Source organism: Papio anubis, chromosome 7, assembly GCF_008728515.1.
Source record: "Papio anubis isolate 15944 chromosome 7, Panubis1.0, whole genome shotgun sequence".
NCBI classification, from domain to species: Eukaryota; Metazoa; Chordata; class Mammalia; order Primates; family Cercopithecidae; genus Papio; species Papio anubis.
The window spans coordinates 44532410-44551868 of NC_044982.1; the positions used below are offsets into that span (position 1 = coordinate 44532410).

General features: G+C 38.6%; 1 protein-coding gene across 1 annotated transcript in view; it reads right to left on the bottom strand.

The window, feature by feature from the left end:
• SYT16 (synaptotagmin 16) overlaps window positions 1-19459 on the bottom strand; it is a 241183-nt gene that overhangs the window by 117191 nt on the left and 104533 nt on the right. Inside the window, 1 exon segment of the mRNA XM_003901907.5 lies at window positions 17963-18142. Within this exon segment, the coding sequence (XP_003901956.3) occupies window positions 17963-18142 (180 nt within the window).

Genomic DNA, 19459 nt, shown 5'->3' on the forward strand with positions numbered 1-19459 from the left:
TTTAATGACACAGTATTTTTAAAGAGACTATCATCCCTCTTGCACAGAAATCCATTTTCAGATACACATATAATAAAATTTTTATGAAAAAAGAATGAATTCTATTTAACTACACTTGCCCTTTTAAAACCCCAACCAAAATGAGGAAGAATCTTATCATCATCCAGTCTAAAGCAATCACTACAGACCTTTTCCAAAAGGGCATCTGTGCTCCAGGGCCATCGGCGCACATCTACTGGCCCCCAGTAGAGGAGATTCTGAAATCTCAAATAACATCCACAGTATGAAGCAACATAATTAGGAGGTAATGTAATAAAATTGAAGAAGGCAAAATGCAGACACAATTAATAAGAATTACTTCCAGACTATAAGATATACCAGATTACTCATTTTTGTCCCCAAAGCACAGATGGAAACATCATTTGTATCACTTGAAAAGGCACTAGGCTCAAAAGTAGGTCAAAACTGATGGAACTAAGGTCACTGTAACCCTCTTGAGATAGATTTAAAAATATTCTAAATATCAGCAATCATTCAGTGTTTGTTAAAGTTTTTTTTTTTTTTTTTTTTTTTACTAATTATAATAGTAATATTAGCCTTATAAAAATTTGGTTAAAAAAAAAGGAAAAAAAATCATTCACAATCCCTCCACCTTCACACAACTCCAATTATTTTTGCACATTTCTTCTATCGTTTTCCTTGTAATTTGCACAGTTATCCTCAGGTTATATAGAAAACTAATAATTACCTTTGACAACTCTTTCTCCTTCAGAATTTATTACCAAGGCCTACCCATTCTTTCATCTAAATAACTCTGAACTCTATGGCCTTCTGCCACCTAAACAGGTAATACTTGAGTCCAAGTCACCATTATTTCCCAACTGAACCACTTCAACAGCCTCTTAAATGACCCCGCTGCATTCACTCCTACCCCATTTCCACAAAATGAACTTTGTGATTTTTCTAAGATGCATATTTGATCACGTCATTCAGTGTTTAAAATGGCTTCCCATTACACTTATGACAAAGTTCAAAATTCACAGGACTCAGAAGGCCATGCCTGGTTGGCTCCATCTTGTCTTTAAGCACTATTTGCTCTCTATGCTGGGGCATCTCACCTCCTCCTTTTAGTTGCTGACTTCACCAGGCTCCTCTCACAGGCTGAGAAAGCTCTTCTCCCTCCAGGATCCCCGACCCTGACAGTGCCCATCCATCTCCTTTCAGGTCCCACATTACACTTCACTTTTCACAATGTTTTCCCCCCGCCATAATCCATACTAAATGATGTCACTGAAATATTCTCTCATAACACCTCTTATTTCTTATTAACACTTATTATAATTGTAGCTTATTGATGAATTATAAAATTATTTCTTTTTAATATCTGTCTCTCTCACTAAACGAGAAGTTCTATGAGATCAGGGAGTAGGTTAATTGTTGTCTTTGCCATGCTGTCGGCATCAAGCAGAGTAACTGACTACCATAGAACAGGCCATCAATATCTTTGAATATTTGAATACATAGCTCCACATATATAAACATACACAAATATTACATATTGCTTCTTTCAGTTAACATTTTTAACACATTTTACATGTTTCTACAGTATTTTATGTTTATCATTTTAAATGATTTAATATTTTAAAAACTAGATTTTCAATTAGGGCCTCAATATATTTTCCCAAATTCAAATCTATGAAAGTACTTGTTCTAATAATAATATTCAATCCTTTACATTTCAAGAAAAAATATCCAGTATTCACCATCAGAATGAGAATGTCTATAAATTGTATTCATTCAGACATCATAAATTTGGTATTTATTAGTCTTTTGATCGGAGCAAAGCTAAAGCTTACTTCTGTATTTTCTATTTTAAAAACTCTATAGCTGGTTACACAACTTAATAATAAATAACAATAATAATCAGGTGTCTGTTTACCTTATAATTACTTTTTTTTTTTCATTAAGAGATTAGGAGAGACAGTGGAATGACACTAAAATAGGTATCAGGCACCATAAGCCAGTTCCACCTTTGTACTATTTATGAACTCAAAAAATATGTTTAATATCTTGGGCTTCCATTTCTTCACCTGCAAATGATAGAATTACACTTGGTAAGTTGTCAATGTTCTCTGAAAATAACATTCTAAAGCAGGATCTTGGGGAGCTCCCCTTAGCCACCTCCACTGGACTTGTTACTACTGTTGGTAGCCAATACACATATAATTCATTTTGTTTCAAACATAACTATGATATAAACAAATCACAAATTCTAGCATCTAGCAGCCATATCGAGCACATAGAAGTCACTCAAGAAATATTTATATCAAATCAATCTGAACTCAATTGAGACTGGCCTCCATAAATTAGATCTGCTTAATCAGGAGGTTAACCTCCTATAAAATCTAGGGATGGTTTTTATAAATTTTAAACTATTTGCAAAATATCTAATGAATGAGGTTTTTCCTGGAGATCATCTTTATACCTTTTTCAGAGTCTTAAAAGGATCTCTATTTCCCAGTGTCACTTCTATAAAGGCACAGATTGCTGAAATTGGTCTGTTTCTGAAAGATACCCTACAACCAACAATTACACAACAGGTTTTAATCTGGTCGCCACTCTGGGATGAGAAAATATAAATCTTTCATCTGATGGAAGTTTTATTGATAGGCAGAAAACCATTCCATCACAAATTACTAATTCATTGCAAATATTTCTTCTAGATCCTAGGACACAGCCTGACATCCTAATTTATACTGGCCCCCTCCAATGAATGAACACATCAGCATTCATAAATTGAAAGTCCCTATCTAAATCAATGCTAACAACTGTTTGATATTTTCCTTATATTTTCTCATTTGTTTACACAAGCTTCAAACTAAACAGGTTGTAAAATTGTTCATTACTGAAGTGACTATTGCTACACATTTTATCTTCTTCATTAGTGGTTAGCAAAATGAGGTCTCCTGGGGTCCTTGATGACTGGGCTGCTAGAATAGTAATGCTAATAATATGACATTGTCAATGCTTCTGTGTCTGGCAAACATTAATAATCAGATCCTCTTGGGACTCCATCAAAAACAGCAGCCTTAATGGGATCTTTGTGGTTGCAAACATAAGTAGGGTACGTGAGTGGTACATGATGTCTCTCAGGTCTACCAAGCCAAAGTGACCCCAATCCAAGAATATTTGAAAACACTCCTTTTACATTTCCCTTTCTACTGGCAGGGAATTTCACATAAGAACTGGGAAGCACTGTTTTCTAGGCATGATAGTGGAGCCAAATGTTCTTAACTAATTCTACATACATGTGTGACCTATTTTATAGCATTATATATAGTTATACAGATTGTATCTATTCAGTTAAACCAAAATGCTAGTTATATTTCTATTTTAAGCCAACAATGCCTGTCTGTTGCTTTTTCCTCCTCTTTCTCCTTGAATCCTTCCAATTTCTTACTAAAAGACGTGGAATCTTGCTTACTGAGGAACAGCAAATACCTTGTAGTCTTCTGTTAGCATAGCTCAGTTCACATTCAACTAAGACTTACTACCATCACCCATAGTGAATAAGATTCTACTTTCTGATAGCAAAATACTAAAATTTCATGCCAAAAAGAATTTTAATATAAATATGAGTCCTGCAATAGAGCAGCTAATGGAATGAAAAATCTTCCAACTGATATGAAAATGACATTTCACATTGGCTTCCGTTTCTAAGCACAGTCCCACAGAAAAAAACACACTTGATTCATTTCAGCTTCTTTGGAGAAATTCTAAATGGAATTCTTGGCCTAAAATGTTATTAAAATTAATACCAGTTAGGTCTTTAACCACAAAAACAAACAGTAGGAAAAATAAAAATTTAACAGGACTCTGACATCTTTCCAACACAGACTAAGGAAGCACTGAGTGTAGCTTTAATAGGCATTAATTGTTTAGGGACAGAAGGGGGATGGAGGGATTTGGGAAGATCAAACGCAAATCTTTAAAAAACCTTTCTGTTAAACAGTCAAGGTAAAACATTGAAAGCTTCACCATACTTTCTGTAATGTCTTGTAATGCCATGATTTGGATTTTGCTTCAAGATAATTTTGAAAAGAAATATTCAAAGGGTTAATGCCCTAAATGTAGGTTTTTTTCATCACCCTGTTCCCATCAAATGTTCTGCACTTTTGTGGAATGGCAACTATAAATTACCACTCTGTAGTCAATGCTCACTGGGGAAAAACAAAAAAGATAAGCAGTTTTTAATCACATAGCAATTTCATTCAATAAAGCTGACATTAAGCCAGGAGCAGTAGTTCACACCTATTATCCTCAGACTTTGAATGGCCAAGGTGGGAGAACTCCTTGAGGCCAGGAATTTGAGACCAGCCTAGGCAACATAGTGAGACCCCCATCTCTAGAAAAAATAGAAAAATTAACTTGGTGTGGTAGCTTGCCACTGAAGTCCAAGCTACTTAGGAAACTGAGGCTGAAGGATTGCTTGAGCCCAGTAAGTTGAGATGACAGTGAGCTATGATCATACCACTGCACTCTAGCCTGGATGACATAGAAAGATCCTATCTCTAAAAACAAAAACAAAAAACCTGAAATTATTTGTTCAAAAGTATCAAGAACTGTTTAGGAGATCCAGAGTAGAAAAACTATAAGAAAATAAGATTCAAAATGTTTTTCAAATTTCTAAATTCACACACTTCAAATAATACCTGTCATCTTTTCATTAAACTTCAATCAAAGAGTCTGAAATAACACAAGCTTGCCATTATTATGAGAGCTTTTATGAATAAGGTATTTGCTCCTCAAGTAGGCTTTAGAGGAAAACATATATTTTTAATGGAAGTGTATAAACACAGACATGCTCTTTCTTTTACTTTAATCTGTCAGGCTAAGGAAAGTAATGAAATTGTAAACCTATTACTCCAATAACTGGTTTAAAACTGATTACTCTAATAGCTAGTTAAGCATATAAACTCATAGACACCCACTTCAATGCAGAAACAGTCACCTCTACTAATTTATTCTACCCAAACAACACAAAAATCTCTTTTCCTTGCTTCCCACCCATCAACTAATTATGATTTTAATTTAAGGCATATATCTCTTTAAAGTGGAATAAACATTAGGGTCTCGCTGACAAGAGAAGCATAAAACCCCAATATTCCTCTGACAAATGTAACTTTTACCACCTATGGTATCCTCCAGACAGGATATATCTTGGAGAGAGATTTCTCTGGAAGATGCCATCGAGAGAACAGCTGTTGTTAATGATGCCAGTCTTTAGCATGTGCAGACAAGCACACAAACTTTAAACTTACAAAAAATGTCTTCATCTATAATTGAAAATGACATATTTATCTCCATTACATCAAAAATCCTTCAAAACTTCCCACAAAGTAGGGGGAGATAGTTTCACTGTCTCCAGCAAAAAGATGTACATTTCAGGCTGCCTGAGATCATCCTGGAGACCCATTGATATGGTCTGGCTATGTCCCCACCCAAATCTCTTCTTGAACTATAGCTCCCATAATTCCCATGTGTTATGGGAGGCACCTGGTGGAAGATAACTGAATCTTGGGGGCCGTTTCCCCCATACTGTTCTTCTGGTAGTGAATAAGTCTCACGAGATCTGATGGTTTTATAAGGGGAAATCCCTTTGACTTGGCTCTCATTCTCTCTATCTTACCTGCTGCCACGTAAGACATACCTTTCACCTTTTGCCATGATTGTGAGGCCTCCCCAGTCACGTGAAACTGTGAGTTCATTAAACTTCTTTTTCTTTATAAATCACCCAGTCTCAGGTATATCTTTATCAACAGTGTGAAAACGGACTAATACACCCATGCTGCAGGACTGAAGGAAGAACTTCTATCAACCAAGAAAAAAGCATTTACTGAGTGCGTCTATGTGGACTACCAAGGTTTACTGAGGGCTGTCTAGAATTCTCAGTCATAAAATTCCATGCTGTGACTATTTCAAACATAGACTGGCTCCAGAGCTTCTACTAAAAATAAGACTCAGAACTATATATGTTAAATATATATATATACACACCCATATGTTACACAGTCATTGGTAAAGTGAAAAAGCATGAGGGAAATCTTCTGCAGCTTTTGAAATAGTGATGTGTGTTTAGGGAGCTCTCAAACTTAGGTGTTAAACATTTCCACAGCAATTCATACTTAAAGAGAGCTTCAGATTTGTTTTTATTACCATCCTAGCATCACAGAGGAAGCTCAAATGCCCCAAGAAGAATCTGTTTCTAAGGAAACTCACCATGCACCCTTATGTAAATAACTCAGAAAGTAGGGCTGCTCATATTCCAACTGTAAATGTGCGCAGATCTGTCAAATGACTTCTAGTTCCCTCCCAACCTCGAATCTAATGCCTCCATCTCCAGCAATCAGCTGGCTGTGTAACATGTTCATTTGCTGGGTCAAATTCTCAAGCAGGGGACAATAACCCGTGTCTAAGTTGCAAGAAAACAAATAATACAGGATGGAGATTTTAAAGGGATGTTCTCTGAGCCAGGGAAACAAGAAAATGGAGACAAGAGGGTATCATTTGGAAATGAATTGTCTTTGTTAATAATTGTTGAAGCTGTGTGATGGACATATGGGGTTCATTATATGACTTTTCTCTCTACTTTCTTGTATGTTTGAACGTTTCCATAATAAGTGTTTTAGTGAAGATTTTCTTTTCCCAACCTCCCCACCATAATATACTGAAGGAAACAAAACACAAATATGGATGGATGGAAGGTAAGATCCTATGATGGTTAATTTTATGCATCCGTATGGCTAAGCCATGGCGCCCATATATTTGGTCAATTGTTAGTCTGGATGTTTCTGTGATAATATTATTGTAGATGAGATTAATAATTAATTCAGTGACCTCTATGCAAAGCAGATAGACCTCCATAATGTGGGTGGGCCTCATCCAATTCACTGAAGTCCTTAATGGTACAAAAACTGACCTCCCACAAGCAAGAAGGAATTGTGCAGCAGACAGTCTTCAGACTGGAAGTGCAAAATTAGCTGTTGCTTAGATCTCCAGTCTATCAGCTCAACTTGCAGATTTTACACTTGCCAGCTTCCATGATCATGTAAGCTAATTCCTTAAAATCTCTTTCTCTCTCTCTCTAAACACAACCACAAACACACAGACACACACACACACACACACACACACAATGTTGGTACTGTTTCTCTGGAAAAACTCTCCCTAATAGAGCTCCCTATAGCCATTACAGAATTTTCAGTTTGTCTGCCCAGCAAAGAGCAAGATGATCTCAGTCCTATCTAAAGTATATCTCCCTGTCCTGTCAATTAGTCTTTTGTTAAGCCCCTACCATGTTTATAACAATCCATAATTACTTTATTTATTTGCCTCTTTATTTTTGGTTTTGTGTTTCCCTGTCTTCATCAAAAGCATGTAATTTCCAAAAGAGTAGGAACTACATCTCTCTTTTTCACCATTTTGTTTCCAGCACTTAGCACAATGTGTGGCATGACACAGATTCACAATGAATAATGTTGAATGGATGAATAAATATTCTCAAACCAGTAATCTCTCACCTGAGTTTTTTGGAATTTGCACCCACCAAACAGGCGATGGGCCCATCTGAATTATTATAAGCCTATATATATTTTTAAAGCAAAATATAAGATTAATATCAATTCTCAATTATTTGTGCCTTAATCAAGTAACCAAAACCAGTAACTACACATTGCAATGAGATACATCAAGGCTTGTCCTGATGTTCAAATAAACTTTTACAGTTCCTCAATTTTCAAATGTTTAATATCATATATTAGGTTGAACCATATGAAACTTCTCACCTACAAAAACAGCAATTTCACAGTGCAATATAATGTAACCCATAGTGACAGAAATGTATATTCTATGCAAATTAAGATATTAAAATCAGAAGAAAAAATACCTTGTAACTTATATTACTCACAAGTGTCCTTCCCACACTAGGGACCACCCTTCCAGTTGGGTTTTGTTTTATGTATGTCCCAGTGGAGAAGGGTGACACAATAAGTATAAAGGGGACATTTTAAGTATCCTATTATTTCAGGACAAAAAACTACAAAAGTGGAGGGCTTGGGGAATGTAGAAGATAATCAGTTTTCTAAAGAGCATTCAATCCTTAATTCTAAAACAATTAGGGATTGAAAACTCAATTCTAAAACTTATTGTGCAATTCTATAGACTGTCAAAAGGTATCCCAGTGGAATTTTTTTTTTCTTTTTGAGACAGAGTCTCACTCTGTCACCAGGCTGGAGTGCAGTGGCGCAATCTCGACTCACTGCAACCTCTGCCTCCGGGTTCAAGCAATTCTCCTGCCTTAGCCTCCCACATAGCAGGGACTACAGACGCATGCCACCACATCCAGCTAACTTTTGTATTTTTAGTAGAGACGGGGTTTCACCATGTTGGCCAGGATGGTCTCAATCTCTTGACCTTGTGATCCACCCGCCTTGGCCTCCCAAAGTGCTGGCATTATAGGCATGAGTCACTGAGCCTGGCCAGAATTTATTTTTAATCATCTAATTAAAAAGAAAAGGAGGGGAATATGTCCTTTTCTTTATTCCAAGATATTTGATTCATTTAAGATTCATCTGAGTAGGACATGCCTAAAAGGAAGCCACTGCACAGACCTGCAGGTGAAGGAACCTAGACTCTGGGTACAGGTAAAAGAAAATTCATTGCTAAAGAAGGCAACAAAATGCCCCAGGAAAGAAGACTATGGATTGTGCTGATTTTACATTATCCTGAAAAATGCCTTTCTCTGCCTAATTCATCAATCATACTAAATATGAAGTATGAAGAAGCTGACGATGGTTATTTACAACTATAAGATGAGCACATGGCTAAATGTTCCTCTCCATCTCAAGGAGCCAAAAATAATGATAATAATAAGACCACTGCTACATCCCTATATCAAGCTACTATACTATCTATTTTTATTTTTACATCTGTTTCAGATCCTGATTCACACCATTTTACAAAATTTGTCATTATTCTTCCTTATATGGGTATAAAAGGAAAACAGAACGTTATCCAAATCATTAAGAGGATACTGAAAGATACAGAGATGGGACAGCCAGACTCTTCTGTTTGGCCAAATTCACCAAAAACTTCTAAAAGTCTCGAAATCTTGAATTTAAATTAAAGTTGGTTATAATTTGACAAACTTGAATAATCTTATAGAGTAGACAAATTTCCTAAATAACTATGTTTTATTCCCTGTGCAGAAGTCAACTGCTGGTAGTGTCACAATGTATATGGGGCAGTCAGGAGGAAAGCATCATGAAGGAAAAACCTTGTTTGCTCACAAGGTAGACTGAAGCAGTGAGAGAGGGAACCAGGTGGAGAAACCGCCAGATGGATACTTTGTGTGAGCAGCAGCAAAGGGGCACTGGTCCAGTGTTAACACTCTGCTCAAGCACTTCCCTTCCTGACTTAAAAGGGGAACTTAACAATAAGCCTATCCCTTTTCATCAATGGTTCTCCACCTGGCCACACCTTTAAATCACCTGGCATTCTTTTTAAAGCTATAAGTTTGCCCTGCCACTCTCTGTTGTGATGTAATTAATTTGCAGTGAGCCTCACACTGGTAGTTTTTAAAAGCTTCCCAGAATTGAGATCCTGTGTAGTTCAACTGAGGTTACAGTTAGAAAATACCCTGACTGCTAATTACAATCTATATCATAAGTGTCTGACAAGCTTTTGTTATGTCTTTCCTTTGTAAGAATCATTATAACCCCAGTTGGGGAGTGTGGAATACCAGTGCTAGAGGAAAATTGAGAAAAGAGAATCTTGCCTCCAATTTTCATCAACCTATTTGAAAAGATTGGAAACCACTGCCAAGTGGGGCTTCCACCTTCTTCTCCTGTTATAGTGGGCCAAATGGTAGCTCCCCAAAGATATGTCCATGTCCTAATCCCTGGAATCTATGCATGTTATATTATTTGGAAAAAAAAGAGTCTTTCATTGCACATGTTATTAAATGAAGAATCTTGGGATGAGACTAGATTCCTTGATTAACTCCAGTGACTAATGACACAGAGAAGAAGGTGATGTGAAGACAGAGGCAGAGATTGGAATGATGCAGCCACAAGCCAAAGAATGTCAAGGATGGCTGGCAGCCACAAGGAGCTAGGAGCAAGGCATGAAACAGATTCTCCCTAGAGTCTCCAGGGATTGTGGCCCTGCTGACACCTTGATTTCAGAATATGGGTCTCCAGAATTGTGCAAAAATAATTTATGTTGTTTTAAGACAATAAGTTTGTAGCTATTTGTTATGGCAGCCATAGGAAACTAATACACCCCCCAAATCCTCCATTCTCTGATTTTTCTCATCCCAGAAGTTTACTTCAAAGGTATGAAGCAGTGGATTATGTTGGGAAGATTAGATGGGCAGAAAATTGGGGTGATAATGGTAAGGCTTTGTGTCCCCACCCAAATCTCATCTTGAATTGTAATCGTCATAATCACTGTAATCCCCACGTGTCAAGGCAGAAACCAGGTGGAGGTAACTGAAACATGGGGGTGGTTTCCCCCATGCTGTTCTCATGATAGTGAGTGAGTATCATGAGATATGATGGTTTCCTAAGGAGCTATCCCCCCTTTGCTTGGCACTTCTTCCTGCTGCCTTGTAAAGAAGGTGCCTGCTTCCCCCTCTCCTTCTGCTATGATTAAGTTTCCTGAGATCTCTCCAGCTATGCTGAACTGAGTCAGTTAAACCTCTTTCATTTATAAATTACCCAGTTTCAGCCAGTCCTTTACAGCAGTATGAAAATTGACTAATACAGTAAATTGGTACTGCCAAGAGTGGGGTACTGCTATAAAGATACTTGAAAATGTGGAAGCAACTTCGGAACTGGGTAACAGGCAGAGGTCGGAACAGTTTGGAGAGTTTAGAAGAAGACAGTAAGATGTGAGAAAATTTGGAGCTTCCTAGAGACTTGTTGAATGGCTTTGACCAAAATGCTAATAATGATGTGGACAATGAAATCCAGGCTGAGGTGATCTCAGATGGAGATGAGGAACCTCCTGGAAACTGGAGCAAAGGCCACTCTTGCTAGGCTTTAGCAAAGAGACTAGCAGCCTTTTGCCCCTGCCCTAGGGCCTTAGAGATCTATGGGACTTTGAACTTGAGAGAAATTATCTGAATTTAAAACTTATGTTTAAAAGGGAAGCAGAGCATAAGTTTGGAAAATTTGCATCCTGACTATGCAATAGAAAGAAAATTTTAAAAAATTTTCTGGGCAGAAATTCAAGCTGGCTGCAGAAATTTGTAGAAGTAATAACAAGTCAAATGTAAATCACCAAGATAATGGGGAAAATGTCTCCAGGGCATGTCAGAGGTCCTCATGGCAGCACTTCCCATCACACGCTTGGAGGCCTAAGAGGACAAAATGTTTTGTAGGACAGGCCCAGGGCCTTGCTGTTTTGTACAGTCTTGGGAGTTGGTGCCCTGCATCCCAGTCATGGTTAAAAGAGGCCAAAATACAGCTCAGGGTATTGCTTCAGAGGGTACAAGCCCCAAGTCTTGGTAGCTTTCATGTGTTGGGTCTGTGGGTGCACAGAAGTCAAGAATTGAAGTTTGGGAATCTCTGCCTAGATTTCAGAGGATGTATGAAAATGTGTGGATGTCCAGGCAGAAGTTTGCCACAGGAGCTGAGCCCTCATGGAGAACCTCTACTCCAGAAATGAGAAAGGGAAATGTGGGGTGGAAGCCCCCACACAGGGTCTCCACTGGGGCACTACTTAATAATCTGCAAGAAGAGGGCCCCTGTCCTCCAGACCCAAGAATGGGAGATCCACCAACAGCTTGCACTGTGTGCCTAGAAAAGCCACAGCCACTCAATGCCAACCCATGAAAGTAACCAGGAGGAGGACTGTACGCTGCAGAGCCACAGGGACAGAGCTGCCAAAGACCATGGGAACCCACCTCTTGCATCAGCCTGACCTGGATGTGAGCTATGGATTCAAAGGAAATCATTTCAGAGCTTTAAGATTTGACTGTCCCACTGAATTTTGGACCTGCATGGGGCCTGTAGCCCTTCTGTTTTGGCCAATTTCTCCCATTTGGAATGGGTGTATTTACCCAATGCCTGTATCTGCACTGTATCTAGGAAGTAACTAACTTGCTTTTGATTTTACAGGCTCATAGGTGAAAGGGATTTGCCTTGTCTCAGATGAGACTTTGGACTTGGACTTGTGAGTTAATGCTGAAATGAGTTAAGACTTTGGGGGACTGTTGGGAAGGCATTATTGGTTTGAAATGTGAGAGAGACATGAGATTTGGGGGGAACCAGGGGCAGAATGATATGGTTAGGCTTTGTGTCCCCACCCAAACCTCATCTTGAATTGTAATCCTCAGAGCTAGAGGAGAAATTGTTATTGTAACCCTAAGAACCAAATAGGATCCTCATAATCCCCACATGTCAAGAGAGAAACTAGGTGGAGGTAATTGAATCATGGGGATGGTTTCTCTCATGCTGTTCTCATGATAGTGAGTGAGCTCTCACAATACCTGATGGTTTTATAAGGCAGTCTTCCCCCTTCACTTAGCACCTCTCCTTCCAGCTGCCTTGTGAAGAAGGCTCCTGCCTCCCCTTCACCTTCCATCATGATTAAGTTTACTGAGGCCTCTCCAGTCATGCTGATTTGTGAGTCAATTAAACCTTTTTTCTTTATAAATTACCGAGTCTCAGGCAGTTCCTTATAGCAGTATGAAAATGGACTGATATATGTGGCAATTAAGATGTTGGCCACTGGGGTCAGGCAATGTTTAGTCTGAGTCCCAGCCTTGCCACTTAATAGCTTGAAAAAAAAAAAAGAATTCATCTCTCTCACCTCGGTTTTCTCATCTATAAAATGGAGATGATACTAGCACCTGTTTGTTGAATAGTGAGTGGGAAAGGTGCACAGATGGTCCCCAACTTACACTGGTTTAACATATGTTTTTTTGTCTTTATCTAAAATTCTCGATTTATGATGAGTTTATCTGTAATTAACCCCATTGTAAGTGGAGGAGCACCTGTACTTGAACATACTCTCACCTAAATGCAGAAATAAAATGAAAAATATTTGGTGGAGGAGCACCTGTACTTAAACATACTCTCACCTAAATGCAGAAATAAAATGAAAAGTATTTGATAACAGCAGTCATTATGGCCCAAGCAAAAAGAATCTGGCCACAGCTGCTGGGGCAGGTCAGAAGCCCCTGCTGACTCAGAAGGTAGCTGTTTAGTTGCAGGTAGAGAGGAGAGGGTAATCTTGTGCAGGAACCAGCTAGTTGGGTCTTTCTACCAGCTGGTAGGGATAAATTGTCACATTTTAGCAACCATCCTTCTGAGCTCCAGCTAAGCACCAGCTTTGCCACAATGTATAAAACCTGTTTCCTTACTCACTCAGTGCTCTTATCTTTCTCTGGAGAATCCTCCACCTTCCCATGCTCAGTGTTGAGAAACTAAACTTAAACTTGCCACTCAAAGTAACTCAGTCAATTTCATTTTGGATAAAGTATCAGTCTTTGGGATTTCCACTCCCACCTTCATGTTCTCTTACAGCAGGGAACCTCTGGGCATTGGTGTGAGTTTATTTAACATGATGTGCTGTTCCTGCTGGCTCCTGCTGACTCCAGGAGAATCAACCTCTGCCTTACAGCATTCCATAGCAGGAGTACCTCTTGGTGATGACCCTAGGCAGCACAAGCTATATAATTTGCAAGACTCAGTGCAAAATGAAAATGCAGGGCCCTTGAAAATCACAAGAATTTCAAGACTGCAACAGCACACCATCACTAAGCCAAGCACAGGGGCCCTTCCAAGTGTAGGCTTTGGGCAGTTGTGCAGTTCCATGCCCATGAAGCCAGCTCTGACTACAAAAGGCCTTGGACTGTTCATCCTCCAGCCTCCAATATAGGCCCACCTCATGGCAAGCTGCAATAACTGCCGGCAGGCACATTGACTCATTCCTCTGCTATCTTATTTGCCCCTGCTCCCACCGCCAGGGTCAGGCAGAAATTTCTAAAACAAGTGTTCTCCTGCTCACCAGAGGAACTGTAGCAGCGGCGTCTTGTCAAGTTCTCTCTCCCTCCAGCACCACCAGTATATTCGCCCCACCACAGCCCCCCAGGCCTACATGGGACACCAGTGAGGCAGTCTCCTGCCACAATTCCAAAAAGAAGCACGCGGCACTCTCCTTTCCAACTCTTTGTGGGGCGTGCTGAATTCCAACCTTCTTATCACAACTGGCCTGACTGGGTCCCACATCTGTCCTCCTTCTCAGGGTCTGGTCCAGGAAACATTTCATGGTCTCCAAACCTCTTTCCTTTCACCTTTTCAAGTCATGGTCTGCCCTTTCCAGAAGAGGAAGGGCATTCTTCTTCCCTTGCCTGCCTGGGAGGAAATGCCCTCATGTTACATTGTCTATGCTTTCTATATTGTGCCTCTTAAAATGAAGCTCTTTGTACCAACTCCTAAATTTTGCTTTTGGAATATAAAGTTTTTTTTGCGGGGAGACAGCAAACAAAACAAAACAACAAAAATATTCTCTCTCTCTCCCCCTCTTCTCTCAAAGCTGGGCTTCTTTTAAAAACTATTATCTCACTGTGAAATTTTGATTTTTAATCAATTTTTTATCTCAAATCTGAATATTGGCTTTTTTGTTCCAACTGATATTCATCCTTCCCCCAGAGCAATCATTGTCAATGAACAACACAAGAACATTACATAAAGAAATCAAATAATGCATGTAAAATACTTAGAATAACAATGCATGTAAAATACTTGATAATAGTAATTGCTAAATAAATGATAGTTACCAATGATCATTATCTGTATTATTATTATTATTACTATTACCTATGTTATTAGGAAAACACCATTCCAGTTTCTTTGTCCCCTTGCCTAAATCCAGGCAGAATGACGTCTGTAAATTCTTTAAACTTTAAAATATATATAGCCTAAAGGAAAGCAAGGTATTTTTGTCAAGCAAATCATTTTGCATAGTAGGTTTGGAAAATAAACATCCACTCTTGCCTCTCTGGTGTTACCACATAATCGAAAAGAATTATTTTATTCTTCAGAACATCACATATATTAGATTAAAATGATTCATTCAGTTTCTGATATTCTATCATTTTTTGATCAACAAAAATGGCAATCTCATATGGCTTAATCTAAGAGTAGGATGGTCTCATTTTTATTAGTTATCTTCCATTCATAGACTGAAAGCTAGAGAAGAAGTTGCTATGGTAACCCGAAGAACCAAACAGAATCACAGACTGAGAATGGGAGAAGCCTAGTCCAGACTCATCAATCTGCAAATGAGGACTTAAGGCTCAGAGAGGTGAAGTGAGTTTCCCAGAATATCGTGGCCAATTAGTGGCAAAACTAAGCTCTGTCTGTCTGTACTGGGCTTCTTCCCACCACACCAGGCTGCCTGCCTGCCTTCTTTATGTTTGTCAAAATACGTTAAGAACATCCCAACTTCACCGAGAAATCAGTACTCTGAGGATAATTAAGGCAAATATCAAAGGTTAGACACAATCTGGGGTAGAAGCATGTTTTTCAAAGACTTTTGATAACAATAATTAAACTTGTAAAAGGAGAAATGTCAAAGTGAAGGTGTTTGCTTTTTAGACATTATAATTTGGGGATGCTCTTGAAGAAACTATTTTTAAAGCTCCCTTTACATGACCCCACTCTGAATTTGAGACATGTATTTTTCAGTGTTTCCTGAGCGAACAGCTTTTGTTCATGCTTTATTGTTATTGTTTCAACATTCTTAAAACCTCAACTTATTTGCAAGTATAATTCATAATTGTCTCTAAAATATTCGGATAAAATGTCAAACGAGACAAAAAGGAAATATTTTAAATAGTTCTAATTTCAGTTCCTCATACCCATTATAGTTTGCAAAGGAGAAAACATCACCAACTTTAATCTACCAATTTAAGTAATGAATACAATTCATGAATGTGTAATGTCATTCCTAGCAGCCATCACTGTGACTTGCTATTGCTGTTGCATTGCTATAGGCACTATGCTGGTGTCTCTACAGAATTACTTAATTTAATCTAGGTTGACCCTATGAGAGACGTACTGATACTCCCAATATGCAAACAAGGAAACTGAAGTTCGTAATGGTTCCATAATTTGCCAAGGTCACATAATGAGTGACAGCCAGCTGCTGAAGGGAGAGAAACAGAATCATGATGAATCCTACCTTCATACCAACCCATGGCCAAACAGACATCTGTTCATCTCACTCACCTATGTCCCAGCTGGGACAGTAGTGTCTAAATCATTCATAAGTCCCAGCTTTTGCATAGCAAGCTCTATTTAAAATATTCCATTCTATTTTCAGAATAAGTCATATGTCCCATGGGAAGTTCAAAAAATAAGGCCAATGCAACAGCAGGAATGCCAAAGCAATTGCCAAATCTGCAATTTACACCTCTCTCATTATTATTATCTCACATAGAGATTTAAAAATATGTCCTCACACTCTTTGATACTCTTCCCCTCAAAAAGTAGAACTGAATTTCCCAAACTTTGAGCTTGAGCTGTGCTCAGTGAACAAACACAATGTGATAAAAGTGACATTGTAAGACTTCCTATGCTAGGGCATAAAAAGAGCGGTGGCTCCTCCTTGCTTTCTTATGGATCTCTCACTCCAGGGAAAGCCAGCTGCCACATCATAAAGCACTCAAGAAGCCTTGTGGAGGGTTCCACGTGGATCTGATCTGAGGCCTTTTGCCATCCTGGAGGGGACTCTGACAGCCACAGTCCAGCCTTCAAATGACATTCTAACTGAAGCCTTCAGATGACATTCTAACTGCAGCCTTCAGATGACATTCTAACTGAAGCCTTCAGATGACATTCTAACTGCAGCCTTACAACAGACCCTGATCTAGAATAACCCAGCTAAGCCACTCCTCAATTTCTGAACTTCAAGAACTGTTAGACAATGAATTTTTATTGTTTTAAGTTACTAAGTTTTGGGATAATTTGTTATAAGCAATAGATAAATGCCTTTATTCCTACATTATGCCTTTCTTATAACAAGGCAAAAAAGCTGAACTATCCATGGCTACAAAAGCTGCCATATCAGTAAGCCAAATATTCCCCTTGATCCAGGCATACTTAGAACACACCAAGAACGTAGGATACCTGGAGGGTACTCTCCTCGAAAAAAATGTAAGGTTCCCTTCACTCGAAAAAAATGTAAGGTTGCTCCTTGACCAGGTACATCATGCCCCATACCTTGTGGGGTATGGAAAAGGAGAGTAATAATCAGACTGATAAAAAAACAGCAAAGTTATTATCTGTAAGATAAGAGTACTCTCTTTAAATGTCCCACATCTGTGTGATAACCATCCCTCTGTGAGAACATCCTGTATCGCAAAGTTCTGTGCTTCAGCAATTGAAAATAGAGTATGTCCTCTAAGAGCAGGAAGCCAATTATTTCTTTAAGCGTGTTATTTTTCCCTCATCAAATTGAAGGCAGTGAGTAAATGACACAGTATACTCAGTGAGCTTAAAGAGTAAAAATCTCCCTTTGGAAAAGTGACCATTGCCATACAAGGTGAGACACGGTCCTGAGCACTGAAAAATCTCAAAAACAACTAACAAGTGAAATGTCAACATCGTTCTAACATCATGAGACTAAAACGCATTAAAGCTCTTGTCAAACAGAACACATATTTTTTCTTCAAGCATTCATCAGAGGAAAACTCAACAGAGACTTCTAAAGAGCTAAGAAAATGGGAAGTGGTGGTCAGAGCCTCTTCCCATCTGCTCCTCGAACTCTAAGGAGAACATTACTTTCATAAAGATAATGTATTCTTTAGTAAAGTCAATTCATCATGTCCACCCTGACCCACACCACAGCAAGTTGCCGAGCCCAGGAGAATCTGAAGCATAATGCTTACCCAGCCCCTTGCGAATCCCAGTCTTGTCTTTAGATTGCTTTCTTTTCCCTCGATGCTCCAGGAAAGGAAGGCCTCCTATCGTTTCGAAACACAATTTCTTGTTGATGAAGAGGAAGAGGACGGCCAGAAGAACAATAAAGACCCCAACAGCAGACAAGAAGCCAATGGCTTCAGGAGTGACTGGCGAGAGAACACAAAGAAAAAAATATTATCACAATGAGAGTGACCTAAGTTTCCGTTCTAACAAATTATGATCAATGCTCTTCAGAATCTTTACTTTTGTTAATGAGAAATGACAAATACTCTACAAATCCTGACTCTGGCTGACATCCCCCAAGACTGTGTACAGGGGAAAGGAAAAGGACTGTTGGCCAGTACATCCTGCGATGCTGGCTCCTTAGATGAGAGACATCTATACCTTTGAATGTGTAGTTTCTTCTACCTGGAGTACAACTCTTCTTGCTCCTGTCCTCAGCCCAATATTCAACTTCAAACACACAATAAAGAGAGAGTTCAATCAAATGGGTTTAGCTGGACATGGTGGACCAGTGTTATAAAAGCAAGTCTCCAAAAATGCAGCTGCCTAAAGCTTACACAATCATCACTTGAGACAAATTTTCAGATAGATATTTCCATCAACATTGGCAATTGGAGGAAAAGTCATTTCCTGGATACATTTTGCAAATCCAACTGTGCAATTTGATCATGGTTATCAACAGCAATAAGAAAATTAATAATTCATGCCATCCATATAAGAAATTCAAATTATAGTTTTGACTGCTAATATTTTAGAATTTTGGAAGACGAAATTCCATTTCCTCCTTCCCCTCCTCCTCCTCCTCCTCAGTATCGAAAAACTCGGCCCTTTAACTGACCTGGCTAAGGTCAGTACGCCTCAAAGAGTCCCAGCCATTGCATTCAGCTATGAGCATATATAACAGAGAGACCAGAGGAGCTAGTTTGGGATTTAGGAAAGAATCCTCTAAGGAAGTGACATTTGAGCCAAAGTAACATTCAGTAAAGACATCCAGAAATTAACTTGTATAAAGGGTTAGATTACAGAACAAATGTCATTAAGAATGATTCAAGGGAATTGGGTATACGTGAATATGCTTATGAAAATGAATCTCCTAAGAGCAGCTTTAATCATTGGGCAGGTTTAATATATGATTTAATAATACAAATAACACAAAGCCTTAATAATATGAAGGGATAATACTCGCCTAACCTTACTATCCAGATAAATAGAGAAAAGATGAATCAAACCAATCCCAACACCTTGAAAAGATAAAGAAATAAATGATACTGCCTTACTGATTCAACCTAGTGGCAAGCCAATATAAGAACGAACAAAACAAAACAAAAATAGCAGGCAAGATAATAACTTCATAGTCTGCAAAATAATAACAGTGCCTGCTATCAAAACCAACACACACCATGAAAAATAAAGTATGTGCATATTGATTATGCCCCCTCCCTTCAGAAGCAGTACACTGT